The sequence below is a fragment of the Macrotis lagotis genome, chromosome 3, assembly GCF_037893015.1.
Source record: "Macrotis lagotis isolate mMagLag1 chromosome 3, bilby.v1.9.chrom.fasta, whole genome shotgun sequence".
In the NCBI taxonomy this organism is placed as follows: domain Eukaryota; kingdom Metazoa; phylum Chordata; class Mammalia; order Peramelemorphia; family Peramelidae; genus Macrotis; species Macrotis lagotis.
Genome location: NC_133660.1, coordinates 275,586,958 through 275,609,035, shown reverse-complemented (window position 1 = coordinate 275,609,035; position 22,078 = coordinate 275,586,958). Strand labels below are relative to the sequence as shown.

General features: G+C 56.0%; 1 protein-coding gene across 6 annotated transcripts; it reads left to right on the top strand.

Moving 5' to 3' along the window:
- Nucleotides 1-313: 313 nt before the first annotated feature.
- Nucleotides 314-16,961, top strand: IGF2 (insulin like growth factor 2). 6 transcript variants are annotated; one of them, XM_074230801.1, is made up of 4 exons: nucleotides 314-407; nucleotides 8,562-8,718; nucleotides 13,890-14,050; nucleotides 15,440-16,961. In XM_074230801.1, the coding sequence occupies exons 2-4, from the start codon at nucleotides 8,562-8,564 to the stop codon at nucleotides 15,677-15,679; spliced, it is 558 nt and encodes a 185-aa protein (XP_074086902.1). In that variant the 5' UTR covers nucleotides 314-407; the 3' UTR covers nucleotides 15,680-16,961. The 6 variants fall into 6 exon arrangements, with proteins under 6 accessions (XP_074086902.1, XP_074086901.1, XP_074086905.1 ...); XM_074230800.1 differs by lacking the exon at nucleotides 314-407 and adding an exon at nucleotides 643-780; XM_074230804.1 differs by lacking the exon at nucleotides 314-407 and adding an exon at nucleotides 1,073-1,096.
- The last annotated feature ends 5,117 nt before the right edge of the window (nucleotides 16,962-22,078 follow it).

Genomic DNA, 22,078 nt, shown 5'->3' with positions numbered 1-22,078 from the left:
TCAGCGGCTAAGGGAGAGCTGCGGCGGCCGCCTCTGGCCCTCCCTCCTTCCCTGCCCCGCCGCCGCCGCGCTCCGGCCGCCGGGCCCTCGGCCGGCCCCTGCGCCGGCCCCTCCGGCCTCCCCGGGGCGGTTACACAATCCCCCAGAGGCAACTTTGGCCCTTCCTTTCGATCGGAGTCCCAAGGACTAGCTGTGCCCGGCTGTTTGCCTTCGGAGCCCGGGCCGGACTTTGCCCCGCGGCCGCCGCGGGCTCCGCTGCCTCAGAAAGGCTCTTTTGGCCAAGGAGAAAGAAGGCTCCCAGGGGTGCCCCCGCTAGCCGGCCGCCTGCCACCCCGCTCCGCCCGCGCGCGCCTGGACTCTCCGCGGCCAGGGACCCGGACTCGCCTGCCTCGCCGCTCCCCACTAAGGTCAAGTCGGAGTGAGCCGGAGGCTCGGGGCGCCCCTGGCCTCCCCGGCTGCCTTCCCCACCCCGGGCTCCCCAGCCCCCAGAGGGAAGGGGGCGCGCCTCGGCTCCCTGGCGCCCCGCGCCCCGGCGCACGCCCCTCGGCTCCCCGTCCCTTGTCCCTGTCCTCTGTCCCCGCGCCGCCCCCCTACAATTCTCACACGCGCGCGCACACACACGCACACACACACACACACACACTCCCCCCCTCCCACACACACATTTCGCTGTTTATTTGCCACGGAGGAGGCCAACCGAGGAGGAGGCCAACCGAGGAGCAATTAAGCGCTCGAAGCCTCTGAGGACCGCCGAGCGCCGGCCCCTTCGCCAAATCTGGGGTACGCTTGTTCTTGGGCTGCGGCTTGGCGGGGGCCCACCGGCCGCCAGGGACCCCGACATTTCGGGGGCCCCTTCTGCACTGGAAGGCAACCTCCTGCGCCCAGGCAGTTGGCCTCCGCCGGTGCTTTCTTTTGAGTCTTTCTTAGGGAGGAGATTGGCTGGGCGTCGGGGGGCTGTGGGGGGGGAGGCGCGCCCGGCGCTGGGGGTGAAGGGGGGCAGGCTGCAGAGTCCCTCCTCGGAGCGCTTCACCTTCGGGCTCCCGCGGATGCAGCCTGCCTTCTGGGCTCGCCGGTCGGGGGCCCGAGGCTTCAGCAGGTTGGGGTCTCTTCGCTCTCTGGGCCCCAGGCTGTCTCTCCCTCTGTCCCACCTTCGGGGTTTGGGGACGGGACGGGGGTCCCCTTAGGCTTAGCCCGGGCTGGGGAGCAGCCGGGGAAGTCCGGGCTCGCGTCCTAGAGGGACGTGGGGGGGGGGGGCCGTGGCAGCCAGGGACCGGCGCCCGCGGCCCCTTCTCCTTCCTGCCGCGACGCTGGCCGCCTCCGGTGCGCTCTCTGCGCGCAGCGCGGCTCGGCGGCTCCGCGCCCCCAGACCGCCTGGCCGCGCTAGGCTGGCTCCGAGCCCCGAGCCCGCATCTACGCGGGCAGAGGTGGGAGACGGGACCTGAGGGCGAGACTGGCGAGTGCCCGGACCTCCAGTCAGACCCTCGCACGTTGGGCAACACGCGAGCCCCGCGGGGAAGGGGGGGGTGCCAGCTCGGCCCCGGCTCTAAGCGCGCGCCCGCATTCGGGACCCCGGGGCGGGAGAGGGCAACGGGTGGCCGCAGAGTGAGGCCGCCGCCGCTTCTCGTGGGGCACAGAGCTCGCGCCTCGGGGCGCTCGTGTCCTTGCTCTGCTCCTCCGGGTCCGGCCGGCTTGTTCGGGCGGAAACGGGGGCAATGGCCGAGGCGGCGAAGAGGACAGGTGACGCCTGGGGGGAAGGGGGCGCTCGGGGGGTGCTCCGGTCCCTGCCGGGCTCGGCTTCCGCCCCTTCAGAACCGGCCTCGGGCGGACTTGGCTGGAGGGGCGCGGGGTCCCCCGAAGTCAATTTCACGTCTACGCACTCGGTCGCGGGGAGAAGGCGCGTCCCTTCTCCGGACGCTGGACGCGAGGACGCAGGGGCGGACAATGACCTGTGAGGCTGGACACCTCGGGAAGGCCCGCAGATCTGGAGGGGTCGCCGCCTCCCTTCCCGCCCGCTCCCCTCCAGCCCTCTCAGCCAAAGCCGCTACCTGCCAAGAAGCCCCGAAAGCGTCCCGACTCTTGTCTCTGCTCGATCCTTCTTCAGGGAAGACAGAAGAGGAAAGGTAAGAAAAAAAAGATGGAAGGAAGGAAGGAAGGAAGGAAGGAAGGAAGGAAGGAAGGAAGGAAGAAAGAAAGAAAGAAAGAAAGAAAGAAAGAAAGAAAGAAAGAAAGAAAAACAAGGAAGGAAGGAAGGAAGGAAGGAAGGAAAGAAGGAAGGAGAAGGAAAAAAGCGGAAGGGAAGAAAGAGAGAGAAAGAAAGAAAAAAGAAGGAAAGGAAGAAAGAAGAGGAAAGGAAGAAAGAGGAAGAAGGAAGAAAAAGGAGGAAGAAAGGAAGAAAAAGGAGAAGGAAAGGAACAAAGAAGGAAAAGAAGAAAGGGGAAATAAAAAGGAAGAAAAAAGAAACATGAAAGTAAGAAAAGAGAGCTAGAAAGAAAGAGAAAGAAAGAAGGAAAAAAAGAAAGAAAAAGAGAAAGAAAGGAAGAGAGAAGGAAAAAAGAAAAGAAAAACCAGGCTGTCGTTTGCAAAGGCGCTACGGAAAAACTTTATTGAAATTTTCTTTTTTCCCCCTTCTTTTATCCCTTGTTTTCTTCTCTACCTTCCTTCCCTTTCCTTCCTTTCTCTTTTCCCTTCCCTTCTTCCTTTGTTTCTCTTTTCTTATTCTCTTTACCTTCTCTCTCCCATTCCCTCCTTCTTTCCTACTTTTCTAACCTCTTCCCCCTTTTTGTTAACCTTTTCAGTTTTTTCCTTCCTCCCTCCGTCCCATTCTCTCTCTCTTTCTCTGTCTGTCTGTCCCTCTCTCTGTGTTCTCTTTCTCTGTCTCTCTGTCTCCGTCTCTCTCTCCGCTTCTTTCTCTTTTTGTCCATTTCTTTCTTTCTATTTCTCGGCTTTCTTTTCTTTCCTTGTCTAATTCTCTTTCCTCCTTTGCCTGCCTTTCTCCTCGCCTTTTCTCTTTTTCTTCTTCTCTCCCTCCCCCCCCTTTTCCTCCCTTTTCATTCCGAGTCTTTTATTTTTTTTTCATTTTTGCATTCTTTTATTTCTTGACTTTCCAAAATTCCTATCCCCGCTTTTTTGCCCCCCCCCTAGCTCTGGGGGCCACCTCCCCTTGCCCCCTCGCCCCCCCCCCCAGCTTGGCTCGGTTTTCGGGGCGGAGCCGGGGGGCGGAGCGAGATAACCCTCTTCCCGGCCATTGGGTCGGGCCTGCCGCCAGTGGTGACATCCCGCGCTCGGAGCGGGTTCTCCCAAACCGTTATAAAAGGCCGGCGGGAGGCCGAGTCTGTCTGTCTCCTCCTAGACGGAGCAGGTAGTCGGGGACCCGCAGCGCCGCCTCTCCATCGCCGCGTCGCCGCCGCCTCTCCAGCCCATCCGACGACGCGGGCGCTGCCCCCGCCTCACTTTCCACCCTGCAGGCGCCCGGCGCCCCTCCGTCCATCCACGTCCTCCCCCCTCCCCCTCCCCCTCCCCCCTCCCTCGTTTGTTGCTGCTAGTCGGGGCCTCCGCGCGGGACGCTGAGCTGCCTCTTCCCTCACTACCTCAGCTCTCATCTCGGTCCACCGCCCTTCACGGGAAGAGGCAGGTCCCGCCTCCGGAGGCCCCATCTCCCTCCCCGCCCTCCGCCCGCCCCCCAGTGTCCCCCAAACTGCAGCCCACTCTCTCTAGGCCCTGACTCCGGAGGCGGAGGACTCGGGCCGGCGGGGAGCCCAGCCCGGGGCGCCCCCCCGACGTGGGAGGCCGTTTGGTCCCCTTCCCTTGCCCTTCGCTTGGATCGCTCAGTCTGCCCTCCCCCCCCCCGGCCCCTTCACCCCTTCGGCCCGCTCTCCCCCCCCTCAGCCCCCCCCCGGTCCTCCCCGCCCCGCCCGTCCCGCCCCCCTCTGCCCGCACCCTCGGCCCTGCCCTCTCGGCCTCTCTCCTTTCCTCTCCCCCCTCTGCCCCCTCTGGCTTCGCCGGCTCGCCGCTCGCCGCCCTCGCCGACTCTCTGTCGCCCTGGCGCTGTCCTTCCGTCTGTCTGTCCTCTGCTAGGTCTGTCCACTGCTCTTCCAGGCCCTCTCCACTATCTCCCCAGACGCGCCCAAAACACCGAGTCACCCCGCCCCGCCCCGCAGCCCGGCCACTCGAGTCCAAAGAGACCAACAAGCCTGACTACGCCCCCAGCAGAAGAGCCAGAACCAGGCTGACCCGAATCCAGAATCAGGCCCAGCATGGGATTTCGTCAGCGAGGGAACATGGCGAGAGGAGTCGCTCCAGGGTCGGCGGACGCGAGCGTCAGCACCCTACAACAGTCCCGCAGCAAGGAGGTGGGGGGTAGCGGCGGCAGCTCGGAGGTAAGCCCCCCCCCCCGGACGGCGGCCCTCGGCCCCCGCCCCCGGCCCGCGGTGGGGCCTGGGCGGCCCGGGCCCCGTCGCGGGACGGCTCCGGCCGGACGGGGCGGCGGGGCAGCGGGCGGCCAGGTCCCGGGGCGGCCTGTGCCGGGGCGCCCCTCCTTCGCTCCCTCCCTGCTCGCGCGCCCCGCGGCTCCGGCTCTCGGGGTGCCCCCGGGAGGGGGCCACGCGCCGGCCCGTCTAAGGGAGCTGCCGGAAGGCCGCCCAGAGGGAGCGGGGGACCGGGGGAGCACCCTCCGGCGGGTAAACAGCCCCCCGAAAAAAAACGTGTCTCTCGGGGCTGGAGTGCAATGCCAGAAGCGTCCGCAAGGGGACGCCCAAAGGGCGACCCAGTCCGGCCCGTAGGGGGCCCCCCACATGAGCAGCACCCCCCCCATTTCTCTAAGTCCTTCTGGCTCCAACCCAGAGGTGTTGTTTGCACCCTAGGCGATGGGGGGTGGGGGGGGCGGAACTCTTGGAGAATGCGAGTAAGATGATGGGGGGCTCAGTTCTGGAGGCGACCCTCGTTTGCCGAAGTAGTTCTTTTGAGGAGGGGCCCGGGGCTGGTACGAACCTCCCCCTTAGCGGGGCGGGGCAGGGTGGGGCCAAGCTCGACTTTGGTGGTATCGGACCGTCAGATTGTCTGAACCCCTCCCCCCCGAAACACTTGGGCAGGTTCGGGGGCTTTGGGGTCTGCCAGAGAGCTTAGGGGCGTGGTCCATGCGGGGGGGGGGGGCTCAGTCTGAGAGGAGACACCCAAACTCTGGTTCGTGGGCTTCTAGTGCAAGAACCGAAAGGTAGGGGGACTTGGGAGAGCTTCGCTCTGGACTAAGACATTCGAGCTCAGCCCTGCAGGGGGGGCGTTAGAGAAAGGCTGAGCGGCGGCGGGGGGGGGGGGGTGGGGGAGCAGAGCAGGGGCAAGTGCCTAGGGAAAAGGAGAGAGAAACTATGGGGTCAACAGAAACAGAAGGGGAGGGCATCAGAGAACCAGATGGGGGGCACAGTAGTCTAGGAAGAGAAAGAAATGAAAGGGGAATGACTAGATCCAATGAGGAGGGAAGGGAGGAATCCACCTGAAACTGCCCGCAGTTAGGAGAAGGCAGAGGCAAGGGGGCACCTGGCGGTTCCACAAGCCCAGTAGGGGAATGAGCCCCCCTTCACTCTCTTGGCCTACTCCCAGATTTGGGGGGGGCAGTAGTGACGGATGGAAAGCATGTGAGGAGGGGGCTGAGTGGGAGGTGGGAGGGGCCGGCACTCACTGAAAGAGAGGATAGAGGGAGGAGGGGGAGGACATTTGGGGCGCAACAGGGAGGAGGGAATCAGTAAGGCAGCCGGACTGGAGGCTCTTTGGGACAACCCCCAGCCTCCTCCCAGGCACAGGTGACAGCAGTTCTGTAGGGTGGGAGCACTTAGGGGGACATTTTCCCTCCTCCAATCCCTCCTCTCTCCGCCCCCTCCAGCCCCTCCTCCCTTTCCCCTTCTTACTCCTCCCCTTTCCTCCTTCCTCCTCATCCCCCCTTCCCTCTCTTCTCCCCTTCCTTCTCTCCTCTCTCCCCTCTTTCTCTCCGCAATGCAAACCATTTGAAATGACCTCCGTCAGTCTAACTGGGAGAAAGGGCTCTTTGCTTCTCGGGAGTCCAGGTCGAGGCTCTCCCACCTCCCTCATTCCAAGAATGGAGAACACCCTCGGGGCTCCCTTATTTCCCCTCGTCCTTCTCCTCTAGTTCTCTCCCAATCCACTTGGGTCCTCCTCAACAGCGGTCAGTTTTGGGGGGTGGCGGGCTCCCCCATAATTGGAACTGCCCTCATCCTTTCCGTTCTGTCCCAAGGCCGCCGGTCCCCTCCTCCTCCTCCTGGCCCGGCCGGAGGGAATGTCCCAGGTCCGGCTCTCCGTGGTCACCACCTCTGACTTAGCAGCAATTTAGCTGGAGCTCAACTGAGTCTGGTGGGGCCGCCGGAGGAATTTCAGAAGCCAGAGAGGGAGGGAGGGATGGGGAACAACAAAGAGCAAGGAGGAGTTAAGTGAGGTTACTCAAACTGACTTGCCCAATCCTTCCCGGGAAATGGCCAACTGTCTTCAGCAAACTTGGGCAGCCTCGCGTTTCCCTTGTAGCTCTCACCCACCCTCCTCCTCTTAATGAATTCAGCCCTTCTAGGCTGCAGACCAAGTCTTGCAACAGCCTCTGTTCTCTGAGGTGCCTGGTCTTCACTCACCTAAGGTACCCTGAGTTGAAGGCAGGTCTTCCCATTGAGGAAAGCTCTAGGAAGGGCTGCAAGGGACTTAGAGAGGAGGGAGGCCCCTGGGTGACTAGGGAGGTCAGACAGGACTGAGTAGGTGTTCAGGTGCTCAACGATAAGGGCCTTCTCTACCCCCACCCCAACCCTCTGGTGAGGACTGTACACACTCTGTCCTCACACCTACCCAACGAGGTAGCTAATAGAATTATAAAATGATCTCCCCCTCCCCATTTGGCATAAGGCTTACAATTGGGGGTTCACAAAAGGGAGATGATGTAAGAACCAAGACCATCTTACTGAGGTGGAAGACCTGTTCTTCAGACTCTGTCTTTGAACTCAGATGTCCATGTTTCTGCCACTAGACAGACCACCCTGGGCTAGATCCCTTAGATAAGATGGATACTTGTGTTGAAATCTTGGAGAGGAGGCTTCAGAGGGCAGTGCAAGGAGGGAAGTCTTGGGGACAGATGGGACAGGAGCTGCTGACTCAGGACTTTGCGCCTTGCTACCTTTTAGGGACTTCTCTGGGAATGGGCCACCTGCCATTTCCCCACCCAGAAAATGTGGGCTCAAGGGGTGTTTGGGCCAAGCTGGGAAAGGTTTGAAGTTCAGACCTGCCAATCTTATAAAAATACCATCTCAGCTCCCCCCATGGATGTCACCTATTGGCAAAGGGAAATTGAGGTACAGAGCAGCTAGAACGAGTCTTGGGGGGAGGAAGGGGTAGCTGGGTATCCCAGTCGACAACTCCAATTCTGGAGTAGTTCAGGAAATCTTTATGGTGTCTCTGGGTAAGAGAGAGATCTTTTCATGAGTCAGGCAGGACAGAGAATTCTCCCCCACACACACACACACCTCAGTCTAAGTTGAGCCCCTCCATCTTCAAATTGTTGGGCCGCACAGACCCTGTGCACAGACCTCTGTCAAAGGCAGGCTTATACTGATCTTGGATCCCTGTTGGATCTCGGGGCTAGGGCTGTAGGGGGTGGTGCCACTTTGGCAAATCCTTGAGGACCTAGGCATGGTGATGTCATCTGGGAATTGTTCCAAGAAGCCTCTTAGGGACCCTGATTTCATTGGTTGAGCTGAAGGGCGGAGCTAGAAGGAGGAGGTGACTAGGGAGGGGCCAGCAGGGGCGTGGTTAAGGACTGGGTTGGGCTTTGGGGGCTGGGGGCTACATAAATGTGTGAGCACAGATCAGCTCTCAGTTGCGGCCATCACTGAGAGCAGAGCAGTCACCCTCCGAGCCTTCTGCTGACCACTGGTGGAGAGACTGAAGACAGCCTCCTTACCTTGGAAGAGCTCACGGTACATCTGGGGCAGCCGGCCTCAGAGGCATTGCCGAGAGGGCTGAGGGATGTCAAGGGGGAGCTTGGTGCTGGCTTCGGGAGTAAGGAAGGCTCCTTCCCTTCCTCCCCGAGCTGGAATGGACCTTGGAGGCATCCCTCCCTCCCAGTCCCTACCGGCTGAGCCTCACCCACCCAGTGGGCATCTAGCCCCCACTTGACTATCTCTAGCGATGGTCAGCCGACGCCCTCCTGATTACCTCCATTCTCTTGTGAGGCATCTCCAATGAAGGGGATTTTTTTCTCACATCAAGCCTAATTCTTCTTCTTTGCCTCTTCCATCCATTGCCCCCCTCTTCTCCCATGGGCAAATGGGACAAGCTTACTCTCTCCCCCCCCACCTCCTTCTTCATCCCTACCCCTTCCATCTACATCTCTTCCCATCTGAAGGCGGCTATTTATATTCTTGCCCCCAGCCCTCCTTGTAGGAAGCAGGCTTCCACAATGGAGAGGAGTGCCCTTTCCACCCTCTCCGGCTTGGGATTGTTCTTGGGTGGACACCCACCACTACACCCTTGCTTGTGGAAGTGAACTGATCTTGGGTTGGGGTTTTTTCCCTCCACAGATGGGTTTCCCAATGAAGAAGATGTTGCTGTTATCACTCACCTTTTTGGCCTTTGCCTTGTGCTGCAACGCTGCTTATCGCCCCAGTGAGACCCTTTGTGGTGGGGAGCTGGTGGACACCCTCCAGTTTGTGTGTGGCGACCGCGGCTTCTATTTCAGTAAGTGGGTCTCCAAGGGTGGGCTGGTGGAGTGTTCTGAAGCTGGGCTGGGCAGGAGAAAAAAGGCTGAATTGGGTGGTGTTTGGCCCAGGGTTTTCCAAGTCCAAGGGACACTTCGTCAGTAGAGGTTCATTGCTGAATCTGGTTGAAAAGACCCAGTCTTACCTTAGATAAAGGCTTTCTAGTGAGTGCCTATTTGCCAAGCCTTGTCTTAGGCATAGTAGGAGGCTGGAGAAAGAATAGTCTACACATACATACATACAGAGAGAGAGAGAGAGAGAGAGAGAGAGAGAGAGAGAGAGAGAGAGAGAGGTCCTTGCTTTTGGCTGGGTGAGCCCACCCACTTCTGGGAATAGTCTGACTGTTGAGCTGATGGGGTGCATGGACTTCAGGTAGGTAGCCTTGCCCTCTGGTCCACTCAGAACTGGCTCAAGGACTCGACTGACAAGGTATGTGATTCTGGAAAAGACATGCACATGACATTTAGCTACATTTCCATCAATTTGCCACTGCTCTGAGCTGGAGCTCTTGGAAAAGAGGAGACCCTAGGGACAGGGGTACGAGCCCTGCAGGCTCCCACCCTTCCAAAGCTGCTTAGCCCTCAGGGGAAAGTTCGTCAGAGAAAAAATGTGCTTTGAGATGAGCAGCTTGGTAAGGACGACTTAACTTTGGTCTTTGGGTCTCTGCTTCTAAAGGGAGTTTGAATGAAAGCGGGGGTGGGGGGCTCTTTGTAGTGCCGGGAGTCTGGGGCCAGGAGGGTTTCCTGAGGCCCCCAAGTAAGAATGAACAGAAGCATCGTCCGGCTGGTGGGTCTGAAGGGTGCAGTTGGAGAGCCCAGCTCTGTCGCTGATTAACTGTGTGAGCGGTCAAATCTCTGCCCCTCTCTGCCCTCCCTCCCCAAATGAGGGGCTGGACTCGGACTACTGTCCACAGCATTATCCTGTGAATAGAAAAGCCCTCAGAGAAACGTAGGGCAGAGGCACCTTGCTGTCTGCCCACCTGGCTCCCTGCCGGGCTTCTGCAGAGATGCAAGAATGGGGAGAGGCCAGGCCAGGGGAGGGAACACACCCAGGAGGAGGCTAGGCAGTGGGACCTAGAGAGGGAGGGGCGCTCCCTCCCTCCTTGTCTCTGCCTTGTCTCTATCTCTTCTTACCTATCACTCTCTCCCTCTCCCGCTCTTTGTCCCTCTCCCACTGTCTCGGGGCCTCCTCCTCTCCCTATCTCCTTCTCTGTCGTCTCTGAATCTCTGCCTCCTCTTTTCTCCCCGTCTCTTTATCTGCCGCCTTGTTTCTCTGATTCCTCTTGTCCCCGTCTCTTTGTCTACCTCTGGTCCAGTCTCTCCATCTCTCTCTTTTTCTCTCTTCCTTCCCGTCTCCATTTCCTTGCCCGCCTATCTCTGTTTCTTTGCCTCCTCTTATCTCTGTCTGTACCTCTATCTCTCTGTTTTTCTTGATCTCTGCCTCTCTGTCTCCTAATTGCCTGGTGCCTTCTGTCTCAACTCCTACAAAATAGCTCCCCCAAACCCTCTCTGTCTCTTTCTCTGTCTCTCTGTCTCTCTGTCTCTCTGTCTCTCTGTCTCTCTGTCTCTCTGTCTCTCTCTCTCTCTCTCTCTCTCTCTCTCTCTCTGTGTGTGTGTGTGTGTGTGTGCGCCTGTCTCTCTCTGTCTCTCTCTCTCTTTCTCTGTCTTGGTCTTGGTCTGTCCCTTTCTCCCTTTCTCTTCCTTTCTTCCCTGCCCTGGCTGTTCTGGAAATGAATTTGATTCTAGCATCGTCCCCCTTTGCAATGGCAGATGCTAGGTTGTCTTCAGCCAGCCCTCCTGTGACTCTTTTCCTCTTCTTTCTCTGCTTCTCCCAGTCTGTTTCTCTGTCCACTGCTCCAAGGGGCAGTGGGCTCAAACTGTTGAACCTTCTGAGAAATGCGCTCTCTTGGTTTCCCCTCCTATGGGACTCTCTCACTCATCTTTCTCTGTCTCTCCTAAGCTCTTCCCGGGACTCAGTTTTTTCCTCGTTTGTAAAATGAAAGTCCTGTGAGATCTTGGAAGTCTTTCTGAGGGGGCAAGAGAGCCAGTATTGCTAACTGGCAGCTCATGTTCCGCTGCTCCCACCTTTGCCTCCAGTTCCTCCTGTCTCCCTTGCTGTCTCTCCTTCTGTGGGTGTCTCTTCCCTCTTCCTTTTCTGATTCTCCCGCTCTATCTTTCTCCCTTCTCTTTCTTTGTCTCCTTCAGTTTGTCTCTGTCTCTCTCTCCCTCAATGTCTCTGTCTCTCTTGTTCTCTCCCCCTCTCTCTGTGCCTGTCTCCCTTCTTTGTCTCTCCCAATCTCTCCCTCGATGTGCCTCTTTTCCTCTTCTTTCTCTGTTTCTCCCAGTGTCTCCCATAATGAGTCTCTCCCTCCCCTCCCCCATCTCCCAATCTCTGACTCTCTGTCTCTGTCACTGTCTCTCATGTGACATAATTTTTATGTCTCCCTTGTTCTGGCTCTCTCCTCTGTGTCTCTCTCTCTTCTTTCTTTGCCTCTCCCAGTCTCTTTCTCTCTTTCTCCCAGTCTGTCCCTGCCTCCTCTGTTGTGTCTCTCTCCCTCCTTTTTATTTCTCCCAGGCCCTTCTCTTCTGAGAGAGAGTTCCTTTCCCTTTTGAGGTCTGAAGGGACTGAGGTGGTGTTTAGGATGCCTTAAAACTACAGTCCTCAGATAAAGTTGTTTTTTTTTGGGGGGGGGGACTTCTGAAGTCACCTGGCAGTGAGCTCTTAGCAAGAGGAGGGCAAGGAGAACCGTGTAGACGACTGCAATAGCCAAGTTAGTCCTGGCTTGGCTGATTTTTGTCTATAGGACTTAGAGCAACTCTCTTCTTTCCTGGGACTCAGTTCCCTGCTTTGTAAAGTGAAGGTCCCGTGAGAACTTGCGTTTCTGATGCTCCAAGTGAGAGACAATATTGCTAACTGGCACGTCCTTTTCTACTGCTCCCCCCCTTTGCCCTCTCACTTTTTGATGAATTAGGGTCCTGTTGTTGTCTTTGGAAACACCTTGGGCAATTTAGACTCCCTCTCAAAGGGAGGGTCTGGCTCCTGTAAGAGACGAGGACCCCTAGGCCTGGGCCACCCATGTCTACTGTTCTTCCCAAGCCTCTGCAGAGTCCAGCTGGGTGCGTGTGCATGTGCGTGTGTGTGTGTGTGTGTGTGTGTGTGTGTGCGCGTGTGTGTGGGGAAGAAGCCCCGCAGACCAAGACCAGTCTAGCTGCTATGCCTTCCAGATGGGTAGGAGGCAACAAGCTGCAGTGAAAGGAAGGACAGGGAAGAGAAGGGAAGGGAGGGGAAGGGGGTGGGGGGGAGCAAAGCTCCGACTTCTTTATAAACAGCTCCTGGTTCCTCCTTCCCAACAGCTGATAAGAATTGAGCTCCCCTCTGTGGGAGCTGACAAGGCACATTCTTGGGTTCTGCGGCCGGCCACAATAATACCGGGTGAAAGGAGCCAGGGCTTTTGGGGGGTGGGCATTAAGGGAGCAGAGCAAGGCTTCTGGGCTCAGGCTGGGGATGGCAAAGGCAGGAGCAGGATCACAAAGGATGGTCTGTTGTTGAAACTGGCACTGCAGTCTTGGCTTATGCAGGGGAGAGGGCTGCCGATTCGATGGTTTGGGCTTTATCTGAGGCTGCTGCTCCCCCCCCCCCATCCTGATTGAATGAAGTCTGGCCATTTGAGAGACAGAAACAGAGACAGAGACTGTGTGTGTCTGTGTGTGTGTGTGTGTGTGTGTGTGTGTGTGTGTGTGTGGACACCCATGTGCAAGGCTGAGCAGCACAGGACCAGCCCTTCACTGGCCTCCATGGGCACCCCACGTCTCAGTCCTTGTCATTCTCTGAGTGTCCCCCTCTGTGCTTAGCACAGTGCTCTGCACACAGTAGACGCTTAATAAAGGCTGCGGGGTTTGGATCAAGTGATTTAGCGCCTGCTGTGTGCACAGCCCTGGGCCAGGCTCGCTTTTGCGGGGTAACAAGTTCAAGACTTCCCGCTGCGGGCTCCCTAGACCCTGGTCATGCTCCGTGTGAGGTGGCCTTCTCTTCGCCCTCCGCTCTGCCTGCCATGGGAGGCCCCATGATGGGAGGGGAGGTGGGAGCGGGAAGGCGCCCCTAGCTAGACTCAGCTCTAGGGAGAGAAGGCTTGCTGCCAGAGCAGTCCCTGGCCCGATGAGGGTGAGGGAGAGGATGGGGGGAGAGATGGATTGGGGATTGTTTAAGGCGACTCACTCCTCCCCTCCCGTCTTCTTCCTTGCCCTCTTTCGCAACCCCCCAGCAGGCGCCTCTCCCAGGCCAGTGGGTAGGGTCAGCCAGATCCAGGTGTTGTCTGCAGGCAGGGAAGTGGGGCAGGTAGGGAGGCCCCTCTCTGCCCCCTAGGAACTGATCTCCCTTGTCTGAAGCTGGCTGGGGTCTTTCCAGATACCCCCAGAACCTGTTCTCAGACAAACCATGGAGCAATGGGTACTCTGCTCCTTGTTCCCTTGAGCAAAATTCTTCCCCCACCAAGCCTCACCTTCAACTTGTACACAAGGAGGAGTCTAGATGGGTGGGCTCAGGGGCTCAGGTTCCTCCTGTTCAATGGGGAGCTTGACCTAGAGAACCCCTCAGGTCCTTTGAACTCTTCCTTCATGATAAGTTCTGTTGGGTTGGATGCTGGTGGCTTGGGGTCTTCACCGCCAATTGTCCTTCCATTCATATGTCCTATGTGACTCTGAGCAAGTCACTGAGAGTCATCTGTTTAATGGGTATGACCCTGCCTTTCTGGCCTGAATCAGGGGACTAGACCAAAGACTTTCTGAGGTGCCTTTGACTTCAAGGGAGATCTTGACAGACAGAGTTGACAACACTTAGTTGGAGACTCAGTGTCTTCTCCTGTAAAGTGGGGGGCAGGCCCAACTTGACTCAGAGCACCTGGTGTTGGCATGAATGCTGTCTGGGCATCACACTAACCTGCCCATTGCTGGACCATGGGCAGGGGCTTTTGCAGCATTAGGCTGAGTCCCAGACTGTAGGCAGGGGCCTGGGAGGTGGTCTCCAGTCTAGGAGGTGTTTGGATCTCAGGAAGATCCCCTCCCCTCTCAGGGCTTCCTCATTTTCTCCATCTGTGTCCATTTCCCACCCTGACTTGGCAGCAGGCACTGAAAGGCTCTCCCTTCTTCCCTTTAGGCCTTCCTGGCAGACCTCTGAGCCGTGTGAGCCGCCGCCTGAATCGTGGCATCGTGGAAGAGTGTTGCTTCCGCAGCTGTGATCTGGCCCTGCTGGAGACCTACTGTGCCACCCCTGCCAAGTCCGAGCGAGACCTGTCAGCCTCTATGATGGTGCTCCCGGTAAGTGCCTGGAGACGCCTAACCATGACCAGAAGCGAGGCCACGAGAGAGGGAGAACAGGGTCCTCCCAGCACCACCGCTCAGAGTCTAGGGGTCCTTCCCACCCCCCATAGCCCATACCCCACCTCACAGCCTTCCTGTGCCCCTCAGGCTCCTCCACCCCCTCGCCGCCTACGCCCCTCCTGGGCCCCTCAAACCCTTCACCCTGCTCCCAACATCCCTCGGACTCCTCCTCATCGTCCCAGGAGGAGGCCGAATCCCCTAACCAAGGTCCATGCCTGAGTTGGTCCTGGAGAGAGAGCCAGCCTGGAGGCGAGAAGCCTTCTCAGGCCTCTTTCCTCTTGAACCACTCTCCCTTCTGCACCATGCTCCCCACTCCACCCCAATCTGTCCTCATCTAAGGGTCTCACCTTCACAGAACCAGCCAGTTCTTTCACATTTCCATGTGGCCTGAGTCCACACTGTGCTAGATCAGGTCACTGGGTTCTATTCCCAGACCTTCCATGAAGGCACAGTGTGCTCTTTGTCAGCCATAGCCTTCCACTGAACCTTACTTTCCTCTTTTGCAAAGTGGAGACAGGAGCATCTTTTTGGGGATTGTTGTGAGAACCAGAACAAGTCTTGAGATGGGAACAGTGGGTGATGGGCAACTGAGAGGGCCCCTAAGGTCCATTACTAGTCATGGCCAGATGGGAGAAGACCAGCCTTCTCAGGGCTGAATTCACGAGCTAATGGGAGTGGGCAGATGACCAGCTCTGTCCACTAATGGGCAGGAAGGAAGAATGAATAGATTTGTTCATTGTCTTTGGGTCTCTCCTTCTGCTCAGAGGTGTTTCCCTAGGCAGAGGCTGAGCCGCCAGGGAGTCCATGTTGGGACCCTCTGGGTTCTGACCATTGCCATCTCTAGCCACTCTCTGTTCTCACAACTACCCCAGGGCAGGGATGGGGAGGCCTGGGGAGCTGGCTAGCCCTAGAAAGGCAAGCCAGGCCCCCGACTGAGGGGGGCCTGGCCAAGGAGGCCTGGTCGTGACTCCTGTGGAGTCTCTTGTGGGCTGGAGACACCTCCCCCCCCCCCAAGAGCTTCCAAGCTTTCTGTAAGCTCACTGGTCCAGGTCCCTCCTGTGGCAGAGTCTCTGAACAAACTCGAAGTTCCTGGGGCTGCCAGCCCTGGGCCTGAGCACTGTCCAAGGCCTCTTCTTCTTGCCCCATCCTCAGTAGCTCCCATGGCTGACTGCTGACCACCTCCCCTGGAAAACTTGCTGTCTCTGATCAGGCTGCTCCCGGCTCGTCTCTGCTCTGGGCCCATTGCCCGCCTTCCGCATCGGCATCGCTCTTCCTGCCCTTTACGTGAATTCTGCTCTCTTCCTTCTCCTTCCCTCCTGCCCTCAGGAAAACTTTCCCAGATTCCCTGTGGGCAAGTTCTTCAAGCTTGACACCTGGCAGAAGTCAGCCCATCGCCTCCGGAGGGGCCTACCCGCCCTCCTCCGTGCCCGCAGGGACCGGCTGAGAGCTCAGGCGCTGGAAGCGATCCGAGAGGCCCAGCGTCAGCGCCCCCTGATCACCCTGCCCAGCGAAGACCCCATCCCAATGGAGGATGCCTCACCTGAAAAAGCCACCAATCAGAAGTAACCTGGGTGCCTGCCACTCTGCCCCTGGGATTCCATTCCTCTTCATCTCTGCTCTCTCTTCTTTGCTCTCAACAAATTCGGTCTCTATTCTTCCAAAGGTCTTTTTTCATAATCCCCCCCCTTGCCCTCGTTGTCCATCGCCTTCTCCCCTCTCCCCCAGCCCTCAAAGCCAAGGGCCTTTGAGTAGTTGCCTCCCTGGTCAACTGGAGGCACCACTCATTGCTCCAACACCCACAGTGGGGGTTGCCATGTCCCCTGGCAGCACCATTTTTTCCGGGGCATGGCCTCACCCACCGTCACATCTATAGGATCTTTCCAAGAGCCAATGCCCAAGGTGCCATGGGCTCAACTAGCTCACTGGCCTCCCCTCCTGTCTTGCCACTCTCCTCTCTAAGCCCATGCTCCTCAGTCAGATTGGCTTGAGACTGGGGCAGGGACTCCCACAGCATCCTCAAGAGAGTGGCTAGCTCCCAGAGGAGGGGGCTCCCGGTGCCCATTCTGCCGGGAGCTGAGCCTGAGCCTTGACTATAGATGTGACACCTCCCCACTTCACTTCTCATTGGGGATCCTTTGAATTGGCCCCTTCTAAAATGACCCCCAAAGCACCGGTTTTTTGAACCAACCTCATATTCTCTGCTCCTTTCCCACCATCCACCATCAGTGAGGAGGAATCCCCAGGCAGACAGACAGTCCATTTGCAGGTTTCTGGGTCACTCACTTTTCTGCCTAAAGACAATATTCTGCGCCTACTTGCACCTTTTCATCATCCAAAAGTGAGAGAGAGGCAGAGAGTAGGCTAAAAACCGAGCCTGGAGCAGACAGGCCGGGTCCCCGTCCCCCAGGTGAGGGTGTCTAACCACCTTTGCTGGGCTCATCCGAGTCTAGGCCAGGCCTAGACCCTATGTCATCCTGCAGTCAAAGAGCCCTTGGCTAGTCCCTCTCTTGGACCGTGTCATCCCGGGGACCCTGGTACTCCTACATTAGTGGGTTTATGGTGCTAAAGTGAGTTGGTTGGGTCTGAAGGGAAGGAACACCTCATCCCAGAAAGCCAAGAGGGCGAATCCTGACCTACCTGGGTAGCCAGAAAAATAGAGAATGCAATTCTTTGCTCCAATTTGGAGACATACAATTTGGTGAGCTCGACTACACTTTCCTCATATCTCACACACAAACACTCACATATATACTCACACCCACAGTCACATACACACACACACACACACACATACATACACACACACACACACACACACACACACACACACACACACACACACTCAGACCATCATTTACACTCAACACATTACTCGGCACCCATGCACTCATACATTTCTACAAGGAAGGAGCCACCAAATTGGCAGACACCGCTCAGCGTGTGTCTCCAAATCGGGGCAATAGGAGCATTCTTGGGCCCCCCTGGCAGATGGGTCACCCTCCTGGCCTTCCCCTTCCCCTCAGAGTGCCCACCAACCCCCTTCTCTCACACAGCAGGTAGCTTTTTTTTTAATTTTCCATAGCTTTTGCCAGTGCCGCTCTGTATCATCCTTCACCTCCAAAAATAGGTCCCTCAGCCTCCATTTTTTCTCCCCTCCCGCCCCCACCCCCAGCGCCTCTAGTCCCCTCCCCCCACTCCTCCCCTGGCCCTGCCCCTTCTCGCAAGGTTGTGGGTCCGGCCAGGCTGAGGCTGGGGAGGAGGGAGGAATCCTGCCTTTAAGCGTAGTTTTCTTAAGGGTGGGATTCTTCCTCTTGGGGCGACCCTAAAAGCCAGAGCTGGGGGTGGCAAGAGGCTCCAGCATCTTGATTTGGACCATTCGGTCTCCTATTTGGCTGGCTGGCTCGCCATCCAGCAGGCCCAGCCCGAGGTGGCATTACCTCCTGGGGGTGCGCCCTGGCCAGCCCTCCTCCTGTGGGGGGGGGAGGGCCGGCCAGGACGAGAACCAGAACCCTGCCCCTCGCCTGGGCCTCCAAATCTGCCCTCCAAATAGCCAACATCAGTCATGCGCCCTCAGCCCCAGTGGGAGGGGAGGCTGCCAATCAGTTCCCCTCCTGCCAGGATCCTCTTCTGTTTCTCATTCATCATGCACCATTGAGCCAACGTAGGCCTGAACAGAACGGCACTCCAAGAAGCATGCCCCAACCATGTACAACAGTCACCAACCTGGGGAAGAGCAGCTCCCTTTATTTATTTTGATTCAGAGGGATAGACAAGCGAGCGAGGAATGAGATTGGTCCAAAGCAGAGGTGGGGAAGGAGAGGCGCCCGTGCCTCCCGAGGTCCCTGGCTCCTAAACGAGGGCCCTTCAGCCACCACTGGCCACCTGGAGCATCCTCCAGGTGGCCTTCCTGCTCCTCTCCAAAGAAAGCTCCCCACCCGCTCCAAACCCCAGGGCTGGGGAGCCTGCGCAGGAGCAGGTCAGAGATGTAGCAGGGGAGGGAAAGAGGGGGGGGGTGGATTTGTGGGGGGGTGGGGGGAGGGAAGGTTTTGTTTTGGGTTTTTTTTTTTTTGGAAAAGCGGGAAGTCAGAGAGAGTCATGAATGAATTGCAGATAGCAGGTCTACAACCCAGGAGAGCAAATTTTCAAATTTATATCAACTTTTTTTCTCACTGGGGTATTTTTTCCTTCTCTCTCTCTCTCTTTTTTTTAAGGCAACGTAGTTTTGCTTTAAGGCAAGCACCCAACAGCTTGGATAGTTTTTGCTTTGAACCAAAAAAAATAATAAAAATAATAATAAAGGTTAAAAAAATTTTAAATGACAAAAAAATTCCCAAAAAAAGGGGAGGCTTAAAAATCCAAACCAAAAGATATTCAATGCCATCTCAAGGGAAAGGTGTAAAAGTATCACCTGGCCCCTTCCAGAGTATCATTCTTGTTGTCTCCTCATATATAGGCATATAATCATTTTTTCTTATTAATCTTAATTAAGCTGAGAGCCAGTCCTGGAGGATGGTGACATGCCTTCCTCGAAGATACCAGGAAGGGGATGTCTCCTGGAATGACAGCCCAGGCCTCCTCCATTGCCTGCTTCTCATGGAGCAGAGGCCCCCAGAGTCTTGCTGACCATCTTTTCTTCTTTTCCTTTTCTTTTCCTTTATTGCTTTCTTCAGCACTCTGGGCTGAGAGCGTGGTTGGGCTGCCTTAATGATCTGTATGTGACTGGGGAATATTGTTACTACCTTGGATGTTTGTAAGGGGGAGAGGGCAGACAATTGGAGTTGGGGGCCCTGTCCTTGAAATGGTCCTATCAAGGTCAGGAACTGGGGAGCAGAGCTGAGCTCCCGGGTACCTACAAGGGGACTGGGAAGCCACTTACTGGTGGGCGGTGATTGGCTCAACGCTCAACCTGCATGCCAGATGGGTTGGGAGGCTGCAGAAGGGAAGGTTAATATTCTGTTGTAGAGGAAAGTGGCTCTCTTTTCATGTCCATTCTTAAGGCACTTGGGGAGACAGTTCCTTTCCTTACACCTCCCCACCCCAACTCTCTAACCAACTTTCCCCCTTTCCAACCAGAGACACTGCTCCAGTCTCTAGTGGAAGTGTTGCTTGGTGGGAGATATCACATTTTGACAAACTCAGTAACATCACTGAGATCTCATAGAGTATTGAATGTTGAGTCAGCGGGTTTCCTTGGACCCATATGTCTAAGGGTCTAGTGGCCAAGCCACAAGCTCCGAGGTTGATAGTAGCGTGACTGAACTGAAAGTTTTTCTGACCCACCTTGGCTTTGAGTTCAGCCACTCTACCAGAGACCTCTTTTAACCAACTTAGAGACCCCCCCAAACCCACCCCAGACGGTTCCTTGGAGAAAGAGAGAGCCCTTTGGGACCCAGGCTTACCCCCAAATAAATGGCAGACATTTAAAAAAGCCTTGCTAATGGGAATGGTGGAGAGTAACAAATGACTGGATCACATTCTTATTAAAATCAAATGCCTCAGCAAAATCTAGGTATTAATTAGGTAACAATTGACTTCTCAAACTTAATTAAAATAGCCCCAACTACCCCTTTGCTGATGCATCTACCATGCTATCAAAATTTGGAACATTTGAGCATCATTAGCTTTTATATTGGTTTCCCAAAACTTAAGAAAATTCATTTAAAAATTTTTTTTCGGAGAATTTAGAATTGGGAACACTATTTGGCTTCTAAAAACTCAGACAATTTTTACCAAAAGCAATTCAGAAACTGTTCTTGGGCTCCTTCTCCATCCAATCGGAGCCAAGAGCAGAAACTCTGCCAGTCCTGAGCATGATATGGTGTCCTAGGCTGCCCCATCTCCCAACTGGGCAGTTGCTCACCAAGGGAATAGCCTCTCTATCAACATCGAGCATGCCTTGCTGACCCTCTGTGTCTCCCCAACCCTGGCTGCCCCACCAGGGCCATCCCAAGATCACGACGCTCTCCACTGTCCTGACATCCCTGGATCACCTCGACAGAACCATCCTGTCTGATCCCTCCATCTCCACTCGGTCTTTGGAGGGCTTCCCCAGATGCTTCTGGATGACCCAAAAGGAGGAATCCTTTCCTCTCTTGGCTTTGTCATCAGTTAAAGACCACTAAACCTGGGGGGTTAATCCTTGTTATTGACTTCTGTTTTGTACAACAGGGGGTGGTGGGGAATATTGTATCCGGGCTGATGGATTCATTTATGTATGCTCAGCTTAATTAATATGCAAAACTTTCTCTTCTCAAGTTTTGCAAATATTATAACTTGCATTATCAATAAAGCAACCAATTATTCTTGCCTTCTGACTCTGGCTCCCCTTTTTCCTCCTGGGATCCTTGCAAGGAGGGGAATGGAGGGGGAAGTGGAAAGTTTGATAGAGAGAGGGTGGAGGAGAAGAGTAGCTCCTGGTCCTTTCACTTTCCCTGAGGACAGGATGACATCCCCTCCCCCACCCCCTTCCTTAGAGTGGGAGGACTCCATTCCCCTCAGTGGGAAGGAGAGGGGCACCCCACCAGGCCCTTGCTGAAACACAGATTCCTACAAAGTTTTCCAAACCGTGCGTTGGGCTGGACGCATGTGGGGGTGGGGAGAAGAATGCTTGAAATACATGGGCTATTACTGGTGCTTAGCAATCCCTTAATTCTTTATGGTCAGCTCAATTCAACCAGCTTTTATTAATCACCTTCTGGGCTAGGGATATTTTTCTAACACAGAATCTTGAATGCCTATTTTATCCTCTCCGGATTAACCCTCTGGAACTCTGAAAATTCACCTGAAAAAGGGTGAAGATGGCATCATAAAGATGAGGAGAGGAATCTATGGAGGTTATCACCCTAAGGGTACAAACAGCCCAGAGCCCTGAGGTGGTCTGGAGAGGAGACTGGGAGACCAGGGTTTCTAATGACTACTAGGACAAGCGTTCTGGAAAGAAATGAGAAATGGGGAGCCACCAGGTCAGTCGGGCAGATGGAGGCAAGCCTTGGAAGGCTGGGGGAGGGGAGAGCCAGGGCCACCATTTTAGACTGTGGAACAACCTGAATGATGGAGACAAAATCGGTCTGAAAGAAAGGAAATGGGGGTGGTTCAGACCTAGGAGGCAGAGCCAGGAAAGAGAGGGGTCCCTGCTGGAGGGTAGAACGTTTCCAAAGGACCAGGAGGAGCCCTAGGGCCTCCTGGTGAAGGACCCTGAACACTGGGCAATAGAAAGTCATTGGCAATAGAGAGGGACTGGTGGGAAGCAGAAGGCTTAATGGGCAGACATGATGAATGGGAGGGGAGAGGCAGAGGCTCAGAGCTATGGGTCTCCCTGGAGTGCCAGGTTCTTCAGGGAAGGGTCCACAAGAAGCACCAAGTCGAGATGGTAGAAGATGTTGAAGGCCTGATGGATGGATGAACAGGAAATTGAGCAGGGAATCATGGGAAGCTTTTGAGGGACATGACATGATCAGATCTGATCCTTAGAACCATTACCCTGACAGACTTTTCAGGATGTCTAAGGCGGGAGAGTTGGAAGTTAGTGATGGGAAGAAGGCAATCAGAGCTTTGTATGAAGTGTGGACAGGAGAGGAGAGATCTTTCCCCACATGCATCTCCCTCTGCCCTCTTCCTCCTGAATACCTAAATAATATGCCAATATGAACCTAATAAATGGCAGAACCCACTTCCTACCTGCTCTCAACACAAGAGCTCTGTGATGAAGCAGAACCTCTGAAGACAGATGGGGGAACATTCAGGTCTCACTTTAACAAGAAGGGTCAGCCTTGGTAGACCAAGGCATCCCTTACCTCATGAGAACATAGCCTGGGTCTTCTTCCTTCATCTGAAAGTCAGCCCTAAACTCAGTCTATTCACCCCCAGCCCACCCACTCTCCTGATGCTGAGGGCACCATCAATCACAGTTCACCAAGCTCCTGAGCTCCAGGCTGTTCCTGTTTCCTTCTTGCCTAGACCCCCCAT